Source organism: Canis lupus, chromosome 24 (genome assembly GCF_011100685.1).
Source record: "Canis lupus familiaris isolate Mischka breed German Shepherd chromosome 24, alternate assembly UU_Cfam_GSD_1.0, whole genome shotgun sequence".
Classification (NCBI taxonomy): domain Eukaryota; kingdom Metazoa; phylum Chordata; class Mammalia; order Carnivora; family Canidae; genus Canis; species Canis lupus.
This window is the reverse complement of record NC_049245.1, coordinates 13874814-13902368: the sequence shown is the minus strand read 5'-3', so window position 1 is coordinate 13902368 and position 27555 is coordinate 13874814. Positions and strand designations below refer to the sequence as shown.

Sequence of the window (27555 nt, the reverse complement as noted above, 5' to 3'; positions counted from 1 at the left end):
TGTGGCTTCTAAACCCCTGAAAAGTGGCTCATGGAAACTGAAATATGCTGTAAGTATAAAAAAAAGTACCAGATTTCAAAAACTTCATTTAAAAAAAAGAACATAAAATAGCTCATATTTTTATATTGACATATTGATTTTATTTTAATTATATATTGAAATGATAATGTTTCAGGTGTACTAGGCCACCTGAAATATGTTATTAAAATTAACTTCACTCATTTGTTTTTACTTTTCAAGGTAGCCACTAAAAATTTTAAATCACATATGTGGCCCATGTTATATTTCTACTGGACAGTATCAACCATTTAATGTAATTTCTGTCCTTGAACACTGAAGTTAGCTCTTAGCTTCTAAGAAAAGGGAATATGGGTAGACAATTCTCCTTATCTGATTAAAGCAAACTTGTTTGTTTTTCTAAGAGAGACAAACATTTTCCTGGTACTAAATTATAAGAGAATTCATCTCATGGATCTTAAACAGACAGTATTAGGCAACAAGGGATCATGTCTTCAACTCTGTTTTTTACAGAAGATACAGAAACACTGTTCCCTTTATTTTTTTTATACTTTTCTTCAAAAAATAAACAAAAGTCCCTAAGCATCTAGTATCAAAAGATACATCAAGAGAAACTTCTCTTCAAGAGGCAAAGCACTGAGATCTGATTATGTCCATCTATCTCCCATCACCGTTGATACACAGTAAAAACCTGGAAAAAGCTCAGAGTAATAAATGGAAATATTGTCCATTAGATTAGTTTCTAATTAAAATATCCACTGTCTTCAACTGAGCTTTCCACATCATGGAAAGAGCAGATCATTCAAAGATAGTTTCTGTCCAGACACTGGCATGCAGTGTTTGTGTTGTTTTTGAAAACACAGACTTTGCCTTACGCTAGATGTCTGTCCTTGGATGAGCTTCTCAGGGCTCCCCCTTACTGTGTCCTTAGGCAAATTGTCTCACTGAATCTCCCTTTCTGTAAAGTAAACTGGAGATAGTCATACCTACTTGTTGGGTTGCTGTGAAAACCAAAAGTAGAGAGTGCCTGGCACATGTTGAGTGGTCAATAAATGTTGACCTGTTGCCTCTGTTGTGGTGGTTGTGGTACTTGGTACTTGTGGCTGATTGAAGAAACACGTTTATGTTCTGGTTTCACTGACTTCCTGCTACAAAAGACAATAAATGTATCTCATGCTCATGCAAAGATGGAGGTCACCTCACTGATGCTACTTATTGTTATATTGACAAATAAACTTGTATTCATGCCAGGACGGAGGGCCACCTCAATGCTGCCATGCCATTCTGATGTATCAGGCTCATGAGCCTTGTAGAATGTTCATTCTCATTTGGCATTGCACATAAAAATGCAAATAGAAACCTTTGAAAGAATTCTGAATCCCTTACTCGCCACAATAGGATCCTAACACCAACTTCAATTCAACACCAACACCAACATCATCCCTTATTTGCCTCTCCCTGTAGCACCATCAATACTGGCCTAAGTCAAAGTGAAAGCAACAGGAATTAGTGCCAGCTGATTCAAGAAACTTCCACCCATTCCACCTGGCCACAAGTGAAAAACATGGAGGTAGAATCTGATGTGCTAGATCTCTTAGGTGGTTTAGTTTTTTCTGCAGAAGTTTCCATGTGAATGAAGAAAACAGACCTGCTCTTGGTGCCCCATTCTCAGCATAATCACTTTTTTCTGTGTGCCCTAAAAAAAGTAAGAGCACAAAATTTGAAGGAATCACACCATATGTTTTAGCACAATTAGTGAAAATTGCTTTGATTTATTTCAACATTTCTCCTAAACTCCTCAATATCTGTATAATTCTCTATGAACAGCTCAAAGAAAGTCACCCTGCACAGAAAAGCACTCAATAAATATTTTTCAATGAACTCATTCATCCTCCTTTCTCTTGTAACCTAAGCATTTGGCAGAAAGTTCCATTTTGGGTAGAGCTATCCATGAAGTTGGTACATCTCCCAAAGAAACCGATTTTAATAATGTACTTTTGCTATTAAAAGATGTCAAGAAACAGAACATGTCAGCCTGGGGAGGGGGAAGGTTTTCCTGGCACGTGGGATCTGCATATGCTCTGTTTTATATCCATATTACCCAGATGCAAAATTTAGCACCTCTTCAACTCCCCTGACAGAATCCAATCAATGCCAAGTGTATTGAAGTCATTATAGGAGATAAGTAGCTGGGAATTACATTATACATGTCCTGTTAAAAAAAATTACAAGATAAAAGCCTTAAAAAATGCTTATTAGACATTGTTTTTCCCAATGGGGGGATTATCATTCTCTCCACAACTACCACAGGGTCCCCAGCCTCCTGACTTTCCTTCTCTACCCCTACCTGAAATCTCACAAACATCATCCACTTTCTATTTGGAGACCCTCTTCTATCCTTGGGGTATTGGCCTCTATCTCAAGTGGTTTATTAAAACATTTAATTTCCCAACAACACAGCACTCTATCCAGGAGGAACTATGGTGTGCAGTCTTCCCTGCAACTTGTTATGACCTGCATGTTTTCTGATCAAACTCCATGTCTCTGCAGATCAGATCCCAGCAGTCCTGACCATGGTTCATCAACAATTGAGCAAGATCTTGCTGCCCTTGATGCCGAAATGACCCAAAAGTTAATAGACTTGAAGGACAAACAACAGCAGCAGCTGCTTAATCTTCGACAAGAGCAGTATTATAGTGAAAAATACCAGAAGCGAGAACATATTAAACTGGTAAGCCTGAGAAACACAATTGTGTTTATATGGCTGGAACCGTCTTTTCTAAAGAAAACTCTGAAGAGTTTCTAAGATAACTTTAAAGAGAAACAGTGGTGGGTCTGGCTGGAACCTTCCTCTGGCTTCCTTGGCCAGTAATCTTATCTGCCAGGTTATTGAGAGAGATAAGATGCATTTCTTAGATCCATATTGGGACATGTGATTTAACACATGCTTAACTTAAAAGCACAATCATAACTCAGTATTTGGGCTTTTAAAAACAACAAAATCATTTCTTAGAACTTGAATTGTATAAGGGCACCTAGTGTCTACCTCACTAATAATTTACAAGCTCCACTATTCCAGAATCTTTACCAAGCTCCTCTCTGTTCCCCAATGATGCTATGTTTGTTTTTGTTCTCACTAACTTACTTTGGGGTTATAATAGTCTTTTAGGGGAGAATCTGAACTCTTACAAGGAGTTAAAAAAACAAAAACAAAAACAAAAATACACTTATCCTGGCTCAAGAAAATTAAGAACATGCTACAAGTAAATACTTTTTTTTTTTTTTTTTTTTGGTGTCACCGGGACTTCCAAGCACTAAACAAAGTGCAGAGTTCACTCTCCTACATTTAGGAGAGTATCTACATGGACAGTATGAAATGTCTACCCAATTGCTGAGGCTCCCTATGGAAGGAGATGATCACTAGTCTGTCTCATAGTGATCACTAGTCTCTCTCGTAGTGATCAGTTTTGTCCCCCAAAAGTTTTTCTCAAAGATTATGACATTCTCTCCACTTTGTTGATGCCTCAATATAATAGGGTCATGATAAATATTTGGTGACAGATTAAATGAATCAAATGATAAAGTAGCCTTGAAAATAAGCATGTGCCCCCAAACAAAACAAATGAGTAAGCTAATAGAAATTAAAGTATATTCAGAGTTTGTATGTGTTTGTACGAACTGTTTCTGTGCCAAGGTCCTGTCTGTCTAAGAGAATTCCGAAGCTGTTTCTGCTTTGGAGATCAGTGGATGCTTTAGCCATTGACGGATGGTTTAGCCATCACTGCAAAATAGGTGATTCAGTGTCATGTTGTTGACCTAGCACTGGTTCCCCAATGATAATATTAATATGCAAACGAGCAGGTCAAAGTCACATGAGGACTTAATTAAACATCAGATTCCAATTGGCCAGTTATTCTCAACTTCAGCATGCATCAGAATCACTTAGAAGGCCTCTTAAAACACAGGTTGTTGGTCCTTGCTCCAAATTTCCAATTCATCAAGACTCTTGTAGGGCTGGTGCTTCTGATGCTTTGGGTCCCATGACCACACTTTGAGGATCTCTGCCTGATTCCTAAATGTAAGGCTTGAGGATTTATTTTTAACAAGTTCTGCCTTGCTTTGATGGGCTGCCTTGTTTGTGAATCACTAAAATAAGAATGGTAGGGCTGGGGTCAGGTTCAGTGTAAGGGATTGCCTGATAGGCCAGAGGAAGTCAAAGTAAATCTTAGTGAGAAATAATGGCTTTGAGACCTTGCTACAACCACAGCCATCTGAATTTTCTCCAGTACCTCATCCCTAGTACTCCAGAAAATGACAACAATAATAAAAATTAAAATAACACCCATGTATTGAGCATTCACGATAGGGGCTATAGCCCGTGCTAAGCTATTTACAGAAATTGTCTGAGTTAATCCTTACAAAAACCACCACTGGAGTTTAGTATTATTGTCAGCTTATTATGCAAATAAAAAACAGAGCAATTCAGTGACTTTCTTTAGCATATTCATGGTATATACAACCATCAGTACAATTTTAAAACATTTTTATCACCTCAAAAAAAACCCCTCATTCATTCATCATTAAACAAATACTTATTAGATACCTACTCAGTAAATATTTTCAAATAGAAGAGGATAAAAATGACAACAATCCCAGCCTCTATGGAGGTTACATTCTAGATGAGGGGTCAGACCATGAACAAAATGAATTGGTAAGGGGCACCTGGGTGGCTCAGTTGGTTAAGCGTCTGCCTTTGGCTCAGGTTGTGATCTCAGAGTCCTGGGATGGAGCTCTGAGTCCAGCTCCCTGCTCAGTGGGGAGTCTGCTTCTCTCTCTCCCTTTGCCCCTGTCCCCCCTCATTTAGTGCTCTCTCTCTCTCTCTCTCTCTCTCTCTCCCTCTCTCTCTCTCATATAAATTAATAAAAGCTTTAAAAAAATAGGTTGGTAAAATATATAGTATGTCAGGTGGTCCTGAGGGTTTAGGAGGAAAATCAATGAGAAGTAGGGAAATAGGGATTAGGGATGGAAGGAAGTTTGAGGAGTATGCTTTGAAATTTTAAATAAAGTAACCGGAAGGACTCAGTGCAGAGGCAGCATCTGATTTAGGAATGAAGGACTGATCCCTACAAGCACATGGGGCAGGAATTTGCCCAGCAGAAGGATTAGCAAATGCAAAGACTCTGGGTTAGGGATAAGCCTGTCTGTTGGGGGACCAGCAAGGTAGTTCCATCTTAGGACGTTAGAGATGAGACTTTTGGGGCTGGGGCAGATCTCTTACGGTTGTAGGCCTCTCTATGGCCTCTGTGTTTCATTCAGAGGGAAGTTGATGCCACTGAAAGGTTTTGAGTGGAGTGACATGACCTAAAGTAACATTTACGAGGATCACTCTTGTGTACATGGTGAAGATTAGGGCCCCAGGAGAAGGCCATCCCAAGGCACAGTTCCGTTGAATGGTGGCCCATGGCATTAGAAGTCTGGTGGTTCCCTGGCAGATGACTGCAGTTGACAAACAGGGTCAAATATCACTTTGAGGACTAGGCAATCCAGCTGTAATCTGGAGTTTTTCCCCAGAATTCTAGCCCCTAGCAAGATTCCATTCCCCAAGAAGAGAGACAAGGCCCAATAAGAGGGGAAATCCAACAGCCATGAGAGAGTCCTAAAAGAAGAATTCAAAGCATGGATGAAAACAGAAGCCCAAACATACCAAAAGGGCCTTTCCAGGAGCAGGGGACGGTACACATGGGTGCAGAAATCACAGGGAGGAGCTACAGAAGCTCAGCATCACAGAAGAAACACCTGAGCATGAGGCATCACATCACATTCCACCAGAGGAGGCCACACAGGGCTGCTCAACAGATTTTCTCCCAGGGAAGCTTGGCTTAGGAACTAGGGAAGACCCAGATGAGCTTATAGGTGGAAAAAGCCACCTGAAGGGACAAGCAGGAGAAGTAGTAGAATTCCTACGGGAGGTGGCAATCCCACAGCACGTGCTCCTACACCCTTCTCCCTAGGAAGGAACAAGTGTGTCCATAGTAAAAGCTTTGAAGAGTTTTCAGAAAAACGTACATACATTTTCAAGCCAGTCTGGCCCTTTCAGGGCAAATATACTCAAAATACTCCTCGTTTCACCTTTGTGACTATGGATTTGGGTTTTGGATAAAGCCCTAATGCCATTGAACACAATTGTATTCTTTTGTTAAGAAAGTTAAGGCCCAAACACCTAGGATTTAAAACCACACAAAGTTTATTTTATTGCCATTTGGAGGCATCCACGATTTATACCAGTGTCTTTGGCTGCCATGTATCAGAACTTTCTATTACTCCATTTGTAACAACCAGAAATTGTTCTGCCAGGAAATCTTTTGACTGAGAGTACCCAGAAGTGTCAGTTCTATCTTTGGTTGTGGATCCTAGTTAGGAACAGGCCTCTCAGGCTAAATTAGACAAGTGGAAGTGTAATTAAAAAGCAAGTAGGCCCCAGGTAAAAAGGAGTATTTGGGTGATGAGGAAAATTAAACAAGATATTTCATCTCCCAAAATTGCTTTGGGAATTAAATACAGATGTGTTTAGGTTAAGGTTTATACATTTCAAGTGCTGAACTGTGCTGAACCCACAGTTCAAGGATTAAGAAAGAAAGTATTACATCAATAAACTCCCTGCCAAACCTTCATTAAAAAAAAAATATTTGCAGGAAGCCTGGCTGGCTCAGTTGGTAGAGCATGTGACTCTTGAACTTGGGGTTGTAAGTTCAAGCCCCACGTTGGATGTAGAGATTACTTGAAAATAATATCTTTTAAAAAATTAATATTTGCAAAACACTGGAGATGAAGATGTGGTCACCACACACACTCAGGGAATATGTATCTCAAAGTTATAATAGCATATGATAAATGAAATAATAAAATTATCAGCAAACTGATGTGAAAACCCAGATGTGGGAGCAACTTATATAACTATATAAATTGATAAACATCAACAGAGTATCTTTGAGGTAATTGTTCATAGGAGCTAGAGAATGCACACCAAGCTCCATAGACTCTATTGCTTCAAAGAAATGTTTATACCTGTCCAAAGAAGAATCTCTGTCTTTAAAACTCTGTATCCAAATAGCTCTGCAGCCTGGTTACTCAAGTATGGGTCCCAAATCACTTGGGACCTGTTAGACATGCAGTCTCCTGCCCCACTCCAGACCTGGTAGGTCACAGTTTACATTTTAATAGGAGTCCCAGGTGACTTGTTACACGTTCAGGTTAAAGAAGCACAGTTTCAGAGCCATCAGTCCTTATCTTTGCTCAAAAGGCCTTTTGGAATACCACTAAAGTTTTTTTTAGTTGAAATGAAAAATGCAGCATGAGCTCCATTATTCACAGCTGCTCATCAAGCTGAAGGGATACCTATTGGTGTCAAAGGCACAGGGAGGGCCTGTGGAAATCACTCCTGTCATTTCCTGCCTGTACTGGCAATGGGAGAAAACACTTTCAGGTAGAGGTGAATGAAAAGAAAGATGCAAATTCCTCAACTCCAATCATGGTCTTGTGCTCCCTGAAATCTCTCCATAGACATTGTGGGGATCTGTGAACCCCAGTTGGGGACCCCTGTTCCAAAGATAGGTTGGGATGTCTGCTCTAAATTAATCTGTTTTTCAACAGCAGCCTTAGGGTGACCCTGAGTTTGGTTATACCATTAGGGTTAGGTTTTCGTTTTAGAAGTGACTTGGTGTGAGGGTGCCTGGGTGGCTCAGTTGGTTGAGGTTGAGCATCTGACGCTTGGCTTCAGTTCAGGTCATGATTTCCGGTCCTGAGATCAAGCTTGAGTCAGCTCTGCACTCAGCTGGGAGTCTGCTTGAGCACCTACACTCTCTCAAATAATTAATTGATTAATTAATTTAAAAATAATAAAAATAAAAGTGACTTTGGTAAGTGATAGAAAGTATTAGGAGGTCCCTCTGGGGGCTCTTGATGATGTCAGTAATGAGAGGCTGCTGCTGAAAAACAGATTAATTTAGAGCAGACATTCCAACCCTATCTTTGGAACAGGGGTCCCCAACTGGGGTTCACAGATCCCCACAATGTCTATGGAGAGATTTCAGGGAGCACAAGACCATGATTGGAGTTGAGGAATTTACATCTTTCTTTTCGTTCACCTCTACCTGAAAGTAAGTGTTTTCTCCTGTTGCCAGTATAGGCATCACATTCAAAACCCATAGCTTGGGATCCCTGGGTGGCGCAGCCGTTTGGCGCCTGCCTTTGGCCCAGGGCACAATCCTGGAGACCCGGGATCGAGTCCCACATCGGGCTCCCGAAGCAGGTGCCTGCTTCTCCCTCTGCCTATGTCTCTGCCTCTCTCTCTCTCTCTCTCTCTCTGTGACTATCATAAATAAATAAAAATTTTTTAAAAAAACCCATAGCTTGGGATCCCTGAGTGGCTTAGTGGTTTAGCACCTGCCTTCGGCCTAGGGTGTGATCCTGGTGTCCTGGGACCGAGTCCCACGTCAGGCTTCCTGCATGGAGCCTGCTTCTCCCTCTGCCTGTGTCTCTGCCTCTCTCTCTGTGTCTCTCATGAATAAATAAATAAAATCTTAAAAAGAAAACAAACCCATAGCTTAGTGAGAGGCAATTCCCTGGTGATGTTGCCGGGGTCACTTCTCAGTTGCAGCAGCGCCTTTCCCGATGTTCTGTCTTCTCTCCTTTTCTTCTTTTTCATTGCTCGAGAAAAGATCTCCTCATTTTCTCTCATAGTCACCATACTCTTTATCCTTTGCAGAGACTTGTTTTGCTTTGCTTTGCTTTACTCCCTAAGTTTTCTCCTCTTTCTCATGTTTTAAGTCTCACACGTGTGCCAGTCCCATTCATTTCTCCCTTCCTTCACATCAGCCTTAATGGCTGCTATTGTTCTTTACATCCTCCCATTTATCTCACTAAGAATCATTTCTGGGCCCAAGCCAACATTAATATCCATCCACCTGAGTTCCTCAGGTCCATGCCAGTCCCGGGGATTGAAAGATGTTTCATAGTGACAGCTCTGGGTGAATACTGACCAGCTACTAATGGACTTTGTAAAAAATTATACATGAATTGACTAGGAAATCTTGACTTCACATATAAATGTGTATTGCAGTTTTTAACATCTTGCTTCAACTTGATGGAGCTCATTGCCTTCCTTTTGATGATTTCAGGACACCATTTGCTGTTGCAGCCTGTAAATAAGAAAACCTTGAATTTTCTCCCTTCTATGGTCAACCAGCTGAAGTATATGGGCCAGGAGTAATTACAGTGTCAGGAAGTAACTCTACTGAGTTGTGGTAGTGTTCTCTGTCTTCCTCCAATATTCTGACCTTAACATGAGATTATTTTTCTTGATAAATAAATTACTTAACTTTCCTAAAAATTTTACATTCTCCACCAAATAAGAAATGACAAATAAATCAAAGAATTTAGTAGTGAAATAAAGAATGAAAGAATTGTCAAAATGTGTTCTTATTTGTTACCATTGGGTAACCCTAATAGAATGGATGTTGTTCTTTTCATATATATATATATGTTGTTCTTTTCATATATATATATAGAAGTTATCTTTATCTTACATTCCATTGCTTTAATTATGAGCAGAAATTCCCTGTGTATATTAGTTATTTGTATTCCTTTTATTATTTTTTTTGGCAGGAAGTAGGATTTATTGGTGGGCATGAATAACAAAAGGGCAGTGCCAAGATTCTCATGAATGCAGGGCCCATCATTTGTCCAGGGGACTATGATTAGGGATGTATTACACCCCATAGCCATCTAGAATGAACTGCTTTCCAGCCACCATGTGCTCAATTTATTTGCATTAAACTTATTCAAGCCCTGCTTCTTGGGAATGTGGCTCTTTTGGTGGTCAGGGAACTTGAACTTGGCCCTGAGCAGAGCCTTAATCACATGCTCCTTGTTCTTCACCTCAGTGTAAAGGGACATGATGACTTGGCCAATGTGAACCCTGGCCACTGTGCCCTGGGGCTTTCCAAAGGCACCTTGAATATCTGTCTGGAGCCTAGATTGGACATAGTACTGTCAGAAATGAATGTCCACTAGAAAGGACTGTTTCCAAGGTCCCTCGAGGCAACCAATACAAACAACAGGCTGCATATACTAACCACAGAGGCTACTGTTTGCAACCATTACACACCAGGCCCCCAGGGCGGAAGGGTATAGTCAGCTTAATTGGCTGTGGATTATAGTCTCTTTTTCTTTTTATGGACTTCCCATTCATATCCATCACCTGCTTTTCTGTTGGATTATATCCTTTCCTTTTGACGCATAGAGTTTATGTGGTATCTTTTCATTTATTATTTTGGGAGGTTGGGCAAGTTAGTATGAAACACACTTATATAGTCATTTATTAATCAGAAGTTCTTGAAGCCCTGCTGTGGTCCTCATACTGGTGGGGGAATTCCATGTGGACCAAGCCTAAATGTAGTCCCTGCCCTCAGGGGCTTACAGTGGTTAAGAGTACAGGTTGTGAAATCAGACAGATCTATTAATAGTATGCCCATCTTTATCAGGTAGCTTTGTTGCATAATAAACACCTCAAAACTTATTGCCTTAATACAACAATTTGTTTACCTCTTGATTCTATGTGTAGCAATTTGAGCTTGACTCAACTGGATGGTTCCTCCAGTCTTGGCTGGGCTTATTCACGTGTCTCTGGTTTAGCTGTCCATCACCTAGTGGCTCTGATTCTGGAGTTTGGCTGGCTGTTGGCTGGCTCAGATGTTGGCTGGCTACTCTGACCTTGTTCATGTGAAAATTGAAAAGGATTCCACTTGAGAGCAAGAGGAAATGGACAGGTGTTTTGAGAGATCTTCTAAAATTCTTCCTTCTTTGGTCAAAGCAAGTCATAAGATTTGTCCAGATTCAAGGGATAGGGAAATAGATCCTATCTCTTAGGGGACCTGCAAGTCACATTACAGAAAGCGTGAATGCAGGGAATGGTGGAGAATTAGGGCAATAATCTACACACAGCCCTCATTCTTTGGATGTGAGATGCAATAAAATCATCCATGGAAACTTAACATGGTGCCCAAAAGATAGTCATCATTCTTTACCAAAGAACTATTTGCATAGGATTTAAGCTAAGGAGACATAACTTCCATTTTTATTTGTATAACATTAGCTAAATAATTTTATCTCTTTGAGTGTCTTTATCCTTATTTTTTTTTTTATCCTTATTTTTAAAATGAAAAGTTTGTACAAGAATGGTTGTAAAGTCTCCCTCTGACAGTAATGCTAATTTCCTTTAATTATAGAATCAGAGATGACCCAATTCTTGGGCCTATTAAATAATGAGGAATTTAAGTTTAAAGCAATAAATTTTGGTTTTTCTTTTGTGTGTGTACACAATATATCTTAATGTACTTTTATGTGTTAATTGGTAACTATTTAGGTAACATTAAGAAAAAAAAGTCAGTAAATAGAACCATCCCCAAAGGCAAAGAAAATAATAGTTTTGACTTGTGTCAACTAAAAGAAGCTTAGGGAACAGAAGGGATTCTGCTGGAAGGAAAATCCCAGAATAGAACCCACAAGTCTGATCATTTCTTTTGTGCCCTCTGGAATTACAGGACTCATTGCATTCTATTTGCCAAGTCAGGGATGCTGAAATGATATATTTTGCATTAAGAAAAAAAAGTAGCTGACATGCTGTGGTATTTATCTTCACAGGCAGCTCTTTTGAGTCTGGATTCCAAAAGGACTGTTGAAATATTAAGCCCATGATTTATTGCCCTATTTTAGTAACAAACCACAGGACAAATCACATATCTTTTAATCAGATCTCTTTTGCTAATTATTTGAAAACCTCTAGTTTTGTACGTTACTGCTACTTTCCCACATCTGAGTGGTAACTAATATTTATTTTATTTATTCTAAACTAAATGGTCTTGACATCTTTTAAAATTACAAAGCCTTACCCTAAAATTGTAGTGGTTTGGTTGTGGTTTTTTCCATTGACTTAATCAGATATAATAGTCTCAATTAATTTGATGAAATTCAAACATTTTCTCATTGGTAAAACCCAAGTATCATTAGCATACCTTAAGTAGAGGTCCCTTTATAAAATTCTCGATTTTTTCAAAAGTTTGAATGTATTTCCATTTGACAGCCTCATAGAAGAATACCAGAAATATCATTCAAGGGAGTATGGTACATCGATCTATTTATATTTCCCAGAAAGCTAAAAAGCTGACATTTACCTCGGTGTAACTTAAAAGTGAAAAATAATTCTAAATGTTACATATTTAATGAACATTGACCAGGAATTGTGGTGAGATTTTTTTTTCTTTTCTTTCCTTTGTGTGTGTGTGTGTGTGTGTGTGTGTGCATGTTTTTTTTGCCAAGCAAAGAAAAGAATTCCAAGGATCTTTTAACATTTAGACTCAAATAAGTTGCTATAAATTCTATGTAGTTATGCAAATATTAAGAAATAATTTCATAGGTATGAGAGAATATCTCAGACAATGATTGTTGCCCTTTTAGTCCAAGATTTTTGTCCTCTTGAAAAGAAAAGAGAACAAATGAAGAATATCAGCTCCCTGTGAACTGAACCTGTCAGCTCATGGTTGGACCATCAATACTAGCACAAACATCCAGCGCATCATAGGTGCTCAGTAAATAAATACTGGTTGACTGACTGAATGAATGTTTCTCAATTTGAATGGCAGGATATACTCTAGTGTGAGTGTCCACCTTGCATTTTAAATTGTCAGTAATGTCTTTAGTCCACAAATCATTACTTGGTTTAGAAGCATCATAAATTAACTCTTTGTAGAAGAAAAAACAACAAATTATAGTGAAAATGTTTTGATGAGCAGAAAAGAAGGTAGTATCTTTTCTAGATATATTACTGGAAGGGGAAGGAAAACAGGTTGTGCCTAAAGTCTGAACATCCTATACTTGACTTTTGCTTATTTTCCAAAATTGTCCTTCTTAAGAAGAGACTCTAAGCATGCCAATTTCTGTCCACATGTTTTTTTTTTTGTTTTTTTGTTTGTTTTGTTTTTTAATCCCTTTTGAGTTAGAGTTAAGGAATTATTCTCTTCCATGGAAACCATTCTCTCACCCTCAAATAACTAACTCAAGTGAATTTCAGCACGGAGTTGAAAACAAGCATGAAATTATGTTCCCCCAGGGCTTTTCTTTTTCACTCCTTAAAAGGTTTGGAACATTTAACTAGGGGAGTTGTCAAGAGTGGTAAATAAATAAGCCCAATAACTGAAATGTGCCTATTCCTTTGGGCCAGATAAAAGAACCATACTAAAAGTTAAAATTAAATGTTTACTGCAATTCAGTTTAACCATGTACTCTCTTGTTCCCCCCCCCTCAGGAATTCTAAACTAATCTTTTCTTCATCTTCAGTGAGTTTTGTGACTAGTGCATGATTGAGTAGTTCTTTGAGTAGAGTCTATCTGCTAAGAAATACACCAAAAGTGAGTGCATCTTTAGGTTAGCTAAAAAACACTTCAATTATTGTGTGAAAAATCCCTCTTCTGGGTCCTGATTTCACACCTCATGCAACAGAAATTCTGGACCCAAATATGCAGTTTCCTTTATCTTATTTGGGGTTTTCTATTTCAAGTTTTTGCCACAATTCTTTTGGTTGCAAGTGACAAGAGTCCATGGTGAACTAACTTATACACTAGAAACATGCATAGGGTAGATCACGTAAGGAAAGAATGACCATAACACCAGGGAAGGGAAGGCATGGAGAAATGGATGCTGGCAATCACTGGCAGCCCTTTCTATGCCTGGCGTCTCCCTATATGTCTCCCCTTTTCCTTCTGTTCCTTTCTCTCTTTCTGTCCTCCCTCTCTTTCTCCTTTCTTCTCTCTCTCTTTCTCTCTCTCTCTGTCTCCCTCTCTCTCTTTCTTTCCAATGTGTATTAGCACTATTCTTTTCTAACAGCATACAGGCTTCCCTTTGTCAGAAAATATAGGCCAGCCTTATCTAAGTTATTTCTTTCTCTAGTAGCAGGTTGGAAAAATCTTGAGGAAACCTTGTAAGCATCATATTATTGGCCAAACTTGCATCCTTAGACCAATCACCTGTGGCTAAGGTCAGGTGATGACTGGTCCAATTTAGATAAATGCCTCCCCTGGGACCAGTTTCCTTGGCCAAGGGATGGGGATAAGGAATACAGTAGCTCCTATGGGAACCACATTTGGCACAGAGCCAGTTCTCAGAAAGCAGAGGTTCTTCCTGGACATGTAGTGTTAAGTAGAGAAAACCATAGCCAGGCCCCAAATCTCTCTTTAGTTGTAGGAAGGGGATAATTATACATATTGATGCATATGTGTGTATATATATATATGTATATATATATATATGCCAGTTTTGTGGGAGTCTGACAATAGTAGTATATTATTAACAAAGACACATAATATTAATCATTTTACCTCCTGGACCCTAAGGAGAGGAAGTGTAAAAGAAAACAGTAAATGTTGAAAGGACAGAATTATAGTAAGAGTAATGGTCTTTTGGGAATAGCTGGAAAAGCAGAATGCTACAGGGAGGGGTCTGTAGTGTGGAAGAGTGGGAGACGCCAAGGGAAACTGAGCACAATGGAAAGACATTCACATATTTGCCATATTAAACACAGGGATGCTGTCCTTTTTAAAACACATATTCTCTGTGATTCTAAGGAAACATTGTTTTCATTAGTTGCATGCAAAACCATGTTTTAAAAGATATACTTGGATTTCATAATAAGGCATTTGTTTCTTATGAAACAAAACTTAGCTTGTGGGGTGCCTGGGTGGCTCAGTTGGTTAAGCATCTGCCTTTGGTTCAGGTCAGGATCCCAGAGTCCTGGGACCCAGCCTGGTATTAGGCTCCCTGCTCAGTGGGGAGCCTGTTCCTCCCCCTGCTCATGCTCTCTCTCTCTCTCTCTTTCTCTCTCACTTTCTTTCTCACAAATAAATAAAATCTTTAAAAAACAAAAATTTAAAAAACCTCAAACTTAGCTTGTTAAGTACGAAAAGTATATAGTCCTGAAAGTATTTCCAATAGGACAGCCCATGGCTTAAACATGATGTTTCATTATTGTCACCAAGGTCAGGATCCATGTAGCTTTAAAACTTTAAAGATTTCATTCACATCAATTTCTGAGTACTTATTTTGTGCAGAGTCTGGGTTTCCAAAAAAATAATTATTAAGAAAAGGAGATTGCAGTGGTAGTATTCTTTTAGGGAGCCATAATAAAGTATGTACACATAAAGGTAAATATCTATAATATCTTTTACAAAAGCCAGTTAAAGGGCCAGGCTTAGAGTTATCTGGGCAGTCAAAGAAGAGAATTACCAAAGGCTGGTTTAGAAAGGAAAAGGGCATGGACAAGCAGGGACCCAGTTCCCACTCCCTTGTCAGAAACAGTTAAAGTAGCCCAGTGTAATGGAACTTTCTGTAATCATGGGAATGTTCTATATTATACTGTCTTCCATTCAAATGGAAATATCATCAAGGTGGAAAAAAATTAATAAGACAAAGCAAGTGTGGACAGTTCAGAGAGCAAAATACTGCCTAGATTATTGGGTATGATGAATGCTAGCCAGGAAAGGAAATTTGGAGCTGGAACATAACAACATAGTGGGGATAGAAGGCCAGTTAGGGCTTTAGTACATACAAGAAGAAAAAATATGTGGGATGGAGTGGAAGAACTAAGGAGAGACTTAGGGCAGGGAGGGAATTCTACATCTAGACCAGAGTTAGCAAAAATGTGCATCAGAATCCTGTTAACACAAAGTCATGAGATACATTGTAACAGGAGCAATTCACTGGATCCCTGGGTGGCGCAGCAGTTTGGCGCCTGCCTTTGGCCCAGGGCGCGATCCTGGAGACCCGGAATCGAATCCCACGTCGGGCTCCCGGTGCATGGAGCCTGCTTCTCCCTCTGCCTGTGTCTCTGCCTCTCTCTCTCTCTCTCTCTCTCTCTCTGACTATCATAAATAAATAAAAATTAAAAAAAAACAGGAGCAATTCACAAATCTCTATGACTCACTTGATGTGGAAAGTACACAAGAAGGAAACCAAATATAATGTCCACTTTTGAACTAAATGGTGATAATTAGTGGGAAAATACAATGACTTATCTTCTGTGCAAGACAAATCCTAAACTTGCTTGTAGAAATGTTGAGATGCTGGTGAGCCATTCTCAGGTAGAGTTAGTCAGAAGTAGTGCATGATGCTGAAATGAATTGAAGCCCCTAAAAGAGTTGAAGTGACTGTGGTGTTTGCTGGAGATATACCATAAATTCAGAAAAGAGAGCTTCGTGTGAGAGTGTTGGCAACTGGCACAATGTCAGGAAGATAGGATAAAGTCATGATCCCCAGCTGTGTGCAAAGTCACCCTGAGGCACCATGTTGAACTCACAGAGGCATGATAAGATAAGATATTTTACATTTTTTAAGGAAACAGCAACATCTGTTGGACACTGTGCAGACTACTACTATTAAGTTTGGACCTAACTATTTCATGAATAAATAAAGCTGTCTTTTTATTTCTTTTAGCTTAAGAGTACCATGAAAAAAGATCCTAAGGACAATGTGAACTAAGAAACTTTATGAATCTCTGGATAATAAAAGTTAAGTCTGAGAAATGGCCAATAAGTCTAGGAACAAAAAAAGTTTTTGTAATCTTAAAGCAAAATCAGGGGAATTCCAGTGGTTGAAGTGGAAGTGACATGATGGAGCTGAAGAATATCAGGCTGGGGCATCCAAGCTTTGGAAGCTGCAATTGGTCTTCTTCCATTTTAGGGTTAGAAATGAAAGAAAGGCCCAAGATGGAACAAAAGTTTAGGATTCTGGGAGGGTAAGGAAAACAGAGATGGGTTTTTATGCAAAAGAAATGTGACCATGAGGCACCTGGGTGGCTCAGTGGTTGGGCATCTGCCTTTGGCTCAGGGTGTGATCCCAGGGTCCTGGGATGGAGTCGTATATCAGGCTTCCCACAGAGAGCCTGCTTCTCCCTCTGCTTATGTTTCTTTCCCTCTCTGGGCATCCCTCATGAGTAAATAAATAAAATCTTTTTTTTTTAAAAAAAAAAAAAAAAAAAGGGAATGTGTCCAGGGCAGAAAAAAAGTTTGAGAGAAGAAAATGAAATGGTAGATCAAGTCCTGCCACAGGTAGGAAAAGATAAGATAGAAAACAAGGGCAAGAACTTTCCTCTTGGATGGAAGGGTAAGGAAACCAACTTAGGGACCTACAAAGTGGTCTAATAGGACTTGTGTGTATGTTTTTCCTTTCAGCTTTCACGACCACCCCAGGAAGGAAATGTTATCCTTGTGTCAGAGGTGAAGACGCTGAGTTTGAGGTAGTGAAGAGAATGTAGATAAAATGTCAAAGATCTTTTGAGACAGAAAAGAGGGACTCTGAGGAAATGTCTTAGTCCATTTGGGCTGCTATAACAAATTCTCATAGATTAAGTGTTTTAAACAACAGACATTTATGTCTCACAGTTCTGAAGGCTGGAAGTCTAAAATTAAGTGCTCTGCTGTCTGGTGAAAGCCCACTTCCAGATTCATAGATGGCTATCTTCTCATTATGTCTTCACATGGCTGAAGGGGCAGTCGTGCTCTGTGGGATATCTTTTATAAGAGCATGAATGAGGGCTTAAACTTTGTGACCTAATCACCGCCTCACAAAGCTCCACCTCCTAATACCATTACAGTAGGGGTTAGGATATCAATATATGGATTCTGGGGGGACATAAACATTTGGCCCATAACAGAGAGCTTCTTTTAAATTTTCTCTGTCTTTCTCAGTGATCTAGACAGTGCCTCTCAAACTGTAACATGATACAAATCTCCTGAGAATCCTGTTAAAAATGCAGATTTTGATTTAGTTGATCTGGGGTAAGGCCCGAGAATTTGATTTCTGTTGTGTTCCCAGGCAATGCAAGTGCTGCTGGTCCAAGATAGTTATGCTCCATTTTGAGTAACAAGATCTAAAAGCCAAGTCATTGGCTCAGAGTTTGTAGAAGAGCACTAGGTATTTAGAGTATTTGATAAATATTTGTTGGATTGTGGCTAAATTGAATAGTTTACATAAAGGTGTTTGTTCTGGGATCAAAGGATGTGGGAAGTCTTCCAGAGTAAAGAGCAAATGTAGACGGTCTGAAGGAGAGACAGTGAGGAAGGCCAGGGGATGCAGCAGGTAGGGAACTTCTGTGAGACTCTGAGGAAGTGTAGTGCTTCCAATTGTATAGGGGGTGACAACAAATCAAAATAAATGTCAGAATTGGATGGGGAGAAGGGTTGTGGGACTCAAACTCAGGGGTTTCCATGACTGGATGGCGAGGTAGCTGAGGATGAGGACAGCTGAGGGAGGAAAGCAAGAAATGTGAGCAGATGGTGGCATGATCAAGAAAATAAGGGAATATTCTGGAGTCAGGTGAATGACACAGATGACAAAGTGGAAACAAGTATGAAGGCCGTTGAATTAAAAAACATTGCTAGAAGATTTAGCAGTGGTCTGTAAAATGGGGACAGGCCCACAGAGACTCCTGGCGAAGGATCCAAATCACCAGAGATTTTGAATACTGATTTCCAGGCCCACCCCTTAGACATTTAGAGTCCATAGGCCTAGGAACAGGCCCCGCAATCCACATTTTTAAGAAGTTGCCCAGGAGTGGATCTCATGTTGCAGCAAAGGTTGGAGGATAACCCTCTTAACTCCTTGGGGTTAGTGAGAGAGAAGAAAGATCTTGTGGGGAAAGAAAGGTGCTGGGTGCACGCCCTCAGCTAGAATAGAGTTTGCAGGAATATCAAGGAAATTCCCAGAGGTTTTGCACATTGGAATTTTATGTCTAGACAGCTTGATAAATGGCACTATGAAGCTGTAATATTTCATGATTTCTGTAATTGTGATGGTCATGATCAAGCAATGTCTTTTGAATGATCAAATAGGTTTTCTGCTGGCCCACATCCCAGTTAATATTTGTTCAGATTTAATTCACTTCACAGATGAATGCATCAAATTTCACACTAACGTTAGGCTAATGTGCCATCTTTATTATAATTCTCTAAGAAAATATCTCCCTTAACTTTTTATTCTCTTATGTAAGAAGGGTTTTTCTGTGTTTTTTTTTTTTTTAAGAAAAAAAATTCTAAAATCAAAATGAAAAGAGCATGGGGAAGTGGTAAAGGCTACAAGCCACAGAACCTGATTTGCTGGGTTTGAAACCAGCTCTGCCACTTACCTCTGAGTGTGAGCCCAGAACTTAAGCCACAGGTGTCAGTGTCTTCATGTGTAAAATGAAGAGAAAAACACAACCTCAAAAAAAAAAAAAAAAAAGCACAACCTCATAGTGCAGCTCTTATAACTGGATGAATTGAATACACTTAAAAATCTTCAAACTGTGCCAGCCATATGTAAATGATCAAAGCAAATTTGCTGGAACTGAGTAGATTGCTTTATCCCTGTTGCAGCAATCACTTATATGAAACTGTGTCAACCTACCCTGCTGTATCTGAGAATCTCTATCACTGGCGAACATCAGTGGTAGGATTTCAGAGGAAGCCCACACCATCTCCTTGGGGCTCCAGTCAGACAGGTGGAGTCCAGTTGCCACCACTGCCTGAGTAATGGCAGAAGGTTCTCTAGGTTCTTCATGTGAAAAAGAGAAAGAGATGCGATTGGAGGAGAAAATGACCCTTGGGTAATTGATATACATTTATTGAGCATCTACTGAATATGAGGAATGATGCAGAGGGCCTAGGATATGCAAACACAAACACAGTCTCTGATCTCAGGAAGCTTGGTTTAATAAGAAAATAGATGCAAGACAGTAAAATAATTGCTTTTATGGCATGTGTTAAAATCCAATGGTACCATACCATAGAAGAGAATTTCTGATGGTCTTTGGAAGGGACCCACATAGGGACACAAACATCAATTTCTAAGATGAGCAACTCATGGCCCTTGAAGCAATTAAACAATGAATTAAGTGGAAATCAAGAATTACAATTCACAGTTGATTATAATTTACATTCATGTTATTTTGAGCTTCACTGTATCTTCAAGAGACAAAGGCATTTGATAATCCCATTATAACTGAGAAAATGTAGCACTCTTGACCAAAATCATATTTTTGAGGTCTTAGATAGAGTGGGGACTGGAACCTGAGCCTACTCTGTTCGTTCTCTTCGCACTGAGCCAAGCTGTAGTAACCAGGACAATAATCTAAGGAATTCTGTTTAATTAAAAAAGACGTAGGGTTGCCTGGGTGGGTCAGTGGTTTGGCTCAGGTCATGATCCCCAGGTCCTGGGATCATGTCTTGCCTCAGACTCCCTGCAGGGAATCTGCTTCTCCCTCTGCCTATGTCTCTGCCTCTCTCTCTGGGTCTTCCATGAATAAATAAGTAAAATCTTTAAAAAATTTAAAAAGAGATATGAGGATTACTTTCATATTACAACCTAGATAATGGTTTTTAAATTATGTCCCCATTGCCTGTTAGATGCGCAATTTTAACTATTGTTAAACATCAATCAGAGATTTTCTAACTCCAGACACTGCTGTCTGGGGGATCCAGGGAGCAGGTGCTTTGTTTATGATCGCGTAAAACAGCAAACACATTTTCTTTCCCCAGCTTATTCAAAAATTGACGGATGTTGCTGAAGAATGTCAGAACAATCAGTTGAAGAAGCTCAAAGAAATCTGTGAGAAGTAAGCCTGCGTTCTCTTTACATTGGGCTTGTGTCTATACATGTATTGCACACAAACTGCCATTTCATTTGCCTTTTTTTCTTCTACTTCCATTTTGACTTCAGAGAGAAGAAGGAATTAAAGAAGAAAATGGATAAAAAAAGGCAGGAGAAGATAACAGAAGCTAAATCCAAAGACAAAAGTCAAATGGAAGAGTAAGGAGAAAGAATCCCTTCTCCCCTAAGTTTCACCTGGGGACTATTTTATTCTGTTTAGAATAAGAGCTTCTTAACCACATAAAGATCCATCTGTGAAATTTGTCCTCTAATTAACCTTTCAAAATATCCCTTTTGTAAAGTTTTTGTTGTTGTTGTTGTTGTCGTTGTTGTTTTAAACATGGAAAAGGATGAAGGCACACCTAAGGATCTTTCAGATAAAGACTGAGTAAAGAGTTTCCTTTAGGAAAAAATCAAATCCTCAGTTCCCATACTGTGAGGCAACTTTCCCAGCATTTAGTAAAGACAGAGTTTGCTTGCCCTTGGGCGGAACTGACTTTTGTCCAGAGCTAGCAGACTGTACCTTTCTTGCAGTAGCAATGAGAATGTTGAAAGTTCTGTAAAGTTTCATCTGGAAGTCTGAAGTGCACCTATTTGTTGATGCTGGATGAGTTCATATAATGATCTAGTTGTCATTTGCTCTTAGGGAAAAGACAGAGATGATCCGGTCATATATCCAGGAGGTGGTGCAGTACATCAAGAGGGTATGTCAGTTAATCTCTCTCTGCTTTGCAAACCATGTCTCGATGTTTGGCAAACACAATGTGAGCCTCTGAAGGGAAATGCCATGCCTTGCTGTATCTGCTTATCACCAGTACCCAGAAGAGCTGCTTTACAGAGCAGGCCTTTTGTAATCAATGTTTTTGCAAGTTTAATTGTAAATTTACATATAAATATAAGGCTCATCAAAAATAGATGTCAAGAATCCTTTCCAAAGTCAGGAGCCCAGAAACATAAGGTTAATAGGAGATCCCCCAAAAGAACCTGTCATTGTCATCAGTGATAAGGAAGATGGCAACCTTCAAAGGCACTTCTTCATATTAGTTTTATTTTGTTTTGTTTTTGAAATTGACATTACAGAAATTTTCAAACATTAACAAAAATCTAAGAATAGCATAATCTATAGATCACCCACCTCCACTCTGTTTACCCATCACCCAGGACTGACTCCAACAGTCTCCTACACTTGTAAGGGCAGTTCTTGATCACGATATGAAAGAAACCAATGTATGCCATAGATCTGAAAAGCTTTCAATTTTTCTGAAAACATTCACTTGAATGTTTAGATGAAAATGACTTTCTTTGTAACTTTCTTATAGTTAGAAGAGGCACAAAGTAAACGGCAAGAAAAACTTGTAGAGAAACACAAGGAGATACGTCAGCAGATCCTGGATGAAAAGCCCAAGGTAAACTGAACCAAATAATACACAATAACTTCATTTTCTTTCCATTCGATTAGAATAAGACCTCTGTAGGTCATGTACCTTACACACAGTCTCAAATCCATTCTTACATGTAAAACTCCTGTATCTTCCTCAACTATGGTAAAAATCTTACTAGCACTATTCAGTACACATTTATCATCAACTGGTGAGATTTACAAATTACAGATCCTCGGAACCCAGCTCCTGACATTTTGATTATAGTTAGTCTGAGGGATGTTTCAGGTATCTTTGAAGTACCTTCCCTCTCTCCCTGCTAGAATAGGGATAATTAGAAGAATTAGCCAAGCCTCTTCAGATCTGATAAAATATTGTAATGGCAGACGCTGTCCAGCAGAGGATGTCCTGTACCAAAATCACCCAGGTTTTTAGCCAACAAAATGATCTCATAAACCAAAACAAACAAACAAACAAAACAAAACAAGAAACAAACCTTATTTTCCCCAATAGTAATAGTTTATTGTGACTCCTCTTTAAAATGACCTTATCCTTATTGTTTGGTCAAAATCAATTGTTCGTGAATACTAACTTTAAACAAACTAATCATCTGTAAATCAAAGACTATTAGGTTGGCAAACAGCATCTTAATTTTAGATTATTCCATACATTTTGATTCATCAGTGAATATTTGCGAAAAATGAGTTTTTCAGTTTTATTATTATTCTATGTGAGGCTTAAAAGCTCTACTCTAAAAGGTATTGCTATTCTATACAAGTACTCTTTGAACCTGCAAAGCTCAAAATTGTTATTTTCATTTCCTTGTATAGTCCATTCATCAATTTACTTCTTATAGAATTTTTTGTGGCTAATTCTAAATATATTTTTGTAGTTATTTCCAATCTTGTCCTTTTTTATTTATTAGGCAGGAAATACATTTAATATTTTTGACTCCTAAAGCTTTTAGGCCTGGCAACATAGATGAAGCAGTAATGAAAATCTGAGAATTAATAATTACTTAAATATGCTGCTAATTTTTATGCTCTTCATGTAAACCTACAATTTAAATATTCTTAGCCATCATCTTGGGTTGATTATGCATTAGCGATAGGTTTTAAGATTATTTCAGAAATTGCTATACTTTCCATTTAGGATTGATCTTTCAAAATGTGTGGAGCAAAAGATTCAGGTCCAACTGGAATTTAAGAAACACATTTAAAAAAAAAAAAGAAACACATTAATACCTTAATAATCAGCCCCAAATCATATAGTCAAATATGTACATTTTCAATCCATGCTGTTTGAATTCACATGTCATTACTTTGTACATTAACATAATATACCTTGGTTAGGATTGATATCTTATTAGCCATCTTTGGGGTTGTGTGTTTTTTTTTAAATCTCTCTTATGAGATATTGTTGTTCTCAAGAGTTTTATTTTGCTTTGTTTTTGTTCTAAAAATGTCGACTACTTGTCTCGATATAATGCAATCACAAATGTGTCCCAATTATGTAACTCAATATAAAAAACCCTACAAAGATTCTGTTACTGAGCTAGGTTGTCATAACTAAAGTCAGTTTTGGTAGGTGTTAAGCACCTTTAAATTTCTTCACTGCATATAACTACACATTAGAAGAATAACTGTTGGACAACTGATCAGTCAGGGTGCATTCTGCAGCAGTTTGGCAGAAAACCCAATTATAACTGGCTTACACAATAATAAACTTAGCAAGTCAAATTACTGGAAGTTCAGCCATGTTGCAGTTTTAGGATTGGTTAATCTAATAGCTCAGCAACCTCATCGAGAATCCAAGTATTTTCAGAATTTCCACCATGCCATCTCACTTTGTTGCCTTTCGTGCCTGTACTATAAACCCACAGTCACAAGATGGCTGCCATAGCACCATGCATCACATTACATAAAATCATTCAAAGGCAAAAAAGGTAATGACTTCATTTTATAACCCTTTATTTATAGGATTAAGGAAAAATCCTTCCTGAATCTTCTCAATACCAATTTCCTCATTGGCTAGGATTGTGCCATATACCCATTCCTAAACCAGTCACTGGCAGGAGAGTGTCATTTGCATGATTGACTTAGTGCAATTCAGGCTCACTCAAAGGAGTGGAGGGAGTCTAGCTTCTCCTCAGCTTCATGTCAACAGGCACCTTATCAAAGAAATAGAAATAGCAATTAGGTAGGTAATTAACAGTGTGTGCCACTACCATATTTATCGCAATTTCCCATTTCTTCTTTCTTTTGGCCTCTTAACAAGAGATCTGAAGTATTTCTATGAATTTTTAGTAATTTTTTTGCCTTCATTTTTGTTTTGTTTTGTTTGCAAAATGCTGAGCCTGTCTGCACATGATCAGTTTAGTCCAAAAATAGCTAATAATCAAAATCAAATGGTATTATGGATTGAATTGTGTCCTCCCAAAATTCACATGTTGAAGCCCTAATCCCCAAAGTGATGATATATGGAGAAGGGGCATTTGAGAGGTATTATGTTTATTTATTTTTATATTTTTATTTTCGTTGATGTATAATTAATATCCAATGTTATATTAGTTTCAGGTGTACAATATAGTGATTTAATAATTTACACTTACTTAGTGCTCATCATGGTAAATGTACTCTCTTAATCCCCTTCACATATTTCTTCAACCCTCCACCCACCTCCCTTCTGGCAACTCTCAGTTTGTTCTCTGTATTTAAATTCTGATTTTTGTCTCGTTTTTATTTGTTTTGTTTCTTAAATTCTACATATGAGTGAAATTATATAGTAATAGTTTTTCTCTGTCTTATTTCACTTATCATAATACCCCCTAACTTCATCCATGTTGTTGCAAATGGCAAGCTCTCATTCTTTTTTATGGCTGAATAATGATCCATTGTATAAATATACTTTTTTTTTTTAACTTTTTTATCCGTTCATCTATGGATAGACACTTGGGTTGCTTCCATATCTTGGCTATTTTAAGTAATGCTGCAGTAAACATAGGGGTGCATGTATTTTTTCAAGTTAGTGTTTTTGTTTACTTTGGATGTAAAAGTAGTGGATGTACTTGAGCCTCCATACTATTTTCCATAGTGGCTGTACCAATTTGCATTCCCACCAACATTGCGTAAAGGTTCCTTTTTCTCCACAACCTCATCAGCATTTATTTCTATTGCCTTTATTTTTTTTACTGTAAATAGAAACTACAGTGATATCTCTCTGCTTTTCCTCCATGTTGCCCTTATGATCATCTTGTCTCTGGATTTAAAGATTGCCCTTGGAGATTTTTGGCTTCATGTTAAACTAAGGCATTTATTAAGAGGTGTTCTTCAGGGCTTAAAAATTTTGTGGTTTGGAACCATGACTTTAGTAATAACATAAGAAATTATGACTGTTAATATTGTAGGACACAGTGGCTAATCAAAGGAAATGTCTGTGATAAGAAGGGGCAATAATAAACAGTGAAGTGAAAAGGATCAAGTGCAGGTCATGTGGAGAAAGAACAAAGCACAGAATAGCAAATATAGGCAAGTGAAAGTCCAGGCCAGCATAGCATTCATCCATGCTCCTGTGATTGCTGGATGTGGACCAGAAATAGGATAGCACTGGCTTTGAAATAATCCCTCTTCATATCCAGTATCAGAATGGCCTTTGAAGCTCGACATAGATTGAGGGAAATTAACAGAAGCACATGAGAAAATGCTCCACATCACTAGCCATCAGGGAAATACAAATCAAAACCACAATGAGATACCACCTCACACCAGTGAGAATGGGGGAAATTAACAAGGCAGGAAACCACAAATGTTGGAGAGGATGCGGAGAAAGGGGAACCCTCCTGCACTGTTGGTGGGAATGTGAACTGGTGCAGCCACTCTGGAAAACTGTGTGGAGGTTCCTCAAAGAGTTAAAAATAGACCTGCCCTACGACCCAGCAATTGCACTGCTGGGGATTTACCCCAAAGATACAGATGCAGTGAAACGCGGGATACCTGCACCCCGATGTTTATAGCAGCAATGTCCACAATAGCCAAACTGTGGAAGGAGCCTCGGCGTCCATCGAAAGATGAATGGATAAAGAAGATGTGGTTTATCTATACAATGGAATATTACTCAGCCATTAGAAATGACAAATACCCACCCTTTGCTTCAACGTGGATGGAACTGGAGGGTATTATGCTGAGTGAAGTAAGTCAATCACAGAAGGACAAACATTATATGGTCTCATTCATTTGGGGAATATAAATAATAGTGAAAAGGAATAAAGGGGAAAGGAGAAAAAATGAGTGGGAAATATCAGAAAGGGAGACAGAACATGAAAGACTCCTAAATCTGGGAAATGAACTAGGGGTGGTAGAAGGGGAGGTAGGCAGGGGTGGGGGTGACTGGGTGATGGGCACTGAGGGGGGCACTTGACGGCATGAGCACTGGGTGTTATTCTATATGTTGGCAAATTGAACGCCAATAAAAAATAAATTTATATAAAAAAAGAAAGAACAATAACTCAAGGAAATGAAACCAACCAGTAGTATTTATAAAAGAGGTTTAACTGAGTCAGTTCCATTCAGTTAGAAAGGTGAGAGGGTAGAATGATTTTATGACATCTAGAAATTTATGTGCTGTTCTATCATTGAATGTTGGACAAAAAATTGAGTTGACTCTATAGTAGGTAATATTAAAGGTAATTTCAACCTTTCTATGAAGAGGAAATCATGACAAACTGTCAGAGTTAACTGAGGGGACTACCGTTCCTTTTTCAAGTATTTTAAGATGCAGTAAGTAGTTTTCTACCTAGAAACCAATAATGGCTTATCTTTTGCTTATAGCAAAAATACACACTACATGGCATCATATTTCTTCCATTTGTCAGTTTCTTTCACCATAATGTCCAATATAATCATTTAGTTTCTCTTCATCCACTTTTTCTAACTAGTGTAATAATGTGCTTAATGTTCCTAACCTCCTCCAAAACAGGGAGGAAGCTATTTTTACATTCGTATATTCTCCTGGCATTACTATTTTGGGCTGTTCGGAACCACAATTATAAGCTGCGTAATTTTCCAAGCCTTTGATAACCAAACAACTCCTTTAAAATTGAACAAGTATTTTTTTTTTAACAAAAGAAATTTGAAAAGCCAATTGCTGAGAGAAAACAGTTCCTCAATGGCAAGGAGTTCTGGTGGATGTAGAGCAAGCTACAAATGAAGATTAATCCAAAGTGTAACCTATGTAACCTTCTAACCTTTTAGTCAACCATGGGCTTATGATCTGTAAGTATCCACTCAAGTTCCTAAAATTGTTACCATCCTCCAACAGAACAGTCAGAGGACAATTTGCTTCTATCAAAACCATTTCATTTCCACACTAGGATCAAGAACTTCCATCCCACTGGCACATATTTGGTAGGAAACCACATTTGGCCAGTAAC

At 38.6% G+C, this 27555-nt stretch overlaps 1 protein-coding gene and 1 non-coding gene across 3 annotated transcripts in view; one reads left to right on the top strand and one right to left on the bottom strand.

Annotated features, from left to right (window-relative positions):
* The window catches only part of PLCB1 (phospholipase C beta 1), a 669446-nt gene that overhangs the window by 560669 nt on the left and 81222 nt on the right, over positions 1–27555 (top strand). For both annotated transcript variants that reach the window (XM_038571644.1, XM_038571645.1), the window contains exons 27-31: positions 2569–2749; positions 20637–20713; positions 20818–20907; positions 21395–21452; positions 22068–22154. In XM_038571644.1, coding sequence (XP_038427572.1) covers positions 2569–2749; positions 20637–20713; positions 20818–20907; positions 21395–21452; positions 22068–22154 — 493 coding nt within the window. The remainder of the gene's footprint in view (positions 1–2568; positions 2750–20636; positions 20714–20817; positions 20908–21394; positions 21453–22067; positions 22155–27555) is intronic.
* On the bottom strand, positions 10094–10228 carry LOC119865798. Its single transcript, XR_005378153.1, has one exon. It is a non-coding gene; the product is annotated as a small nucleolar RNA SNORA70 (small nucleolar RNA).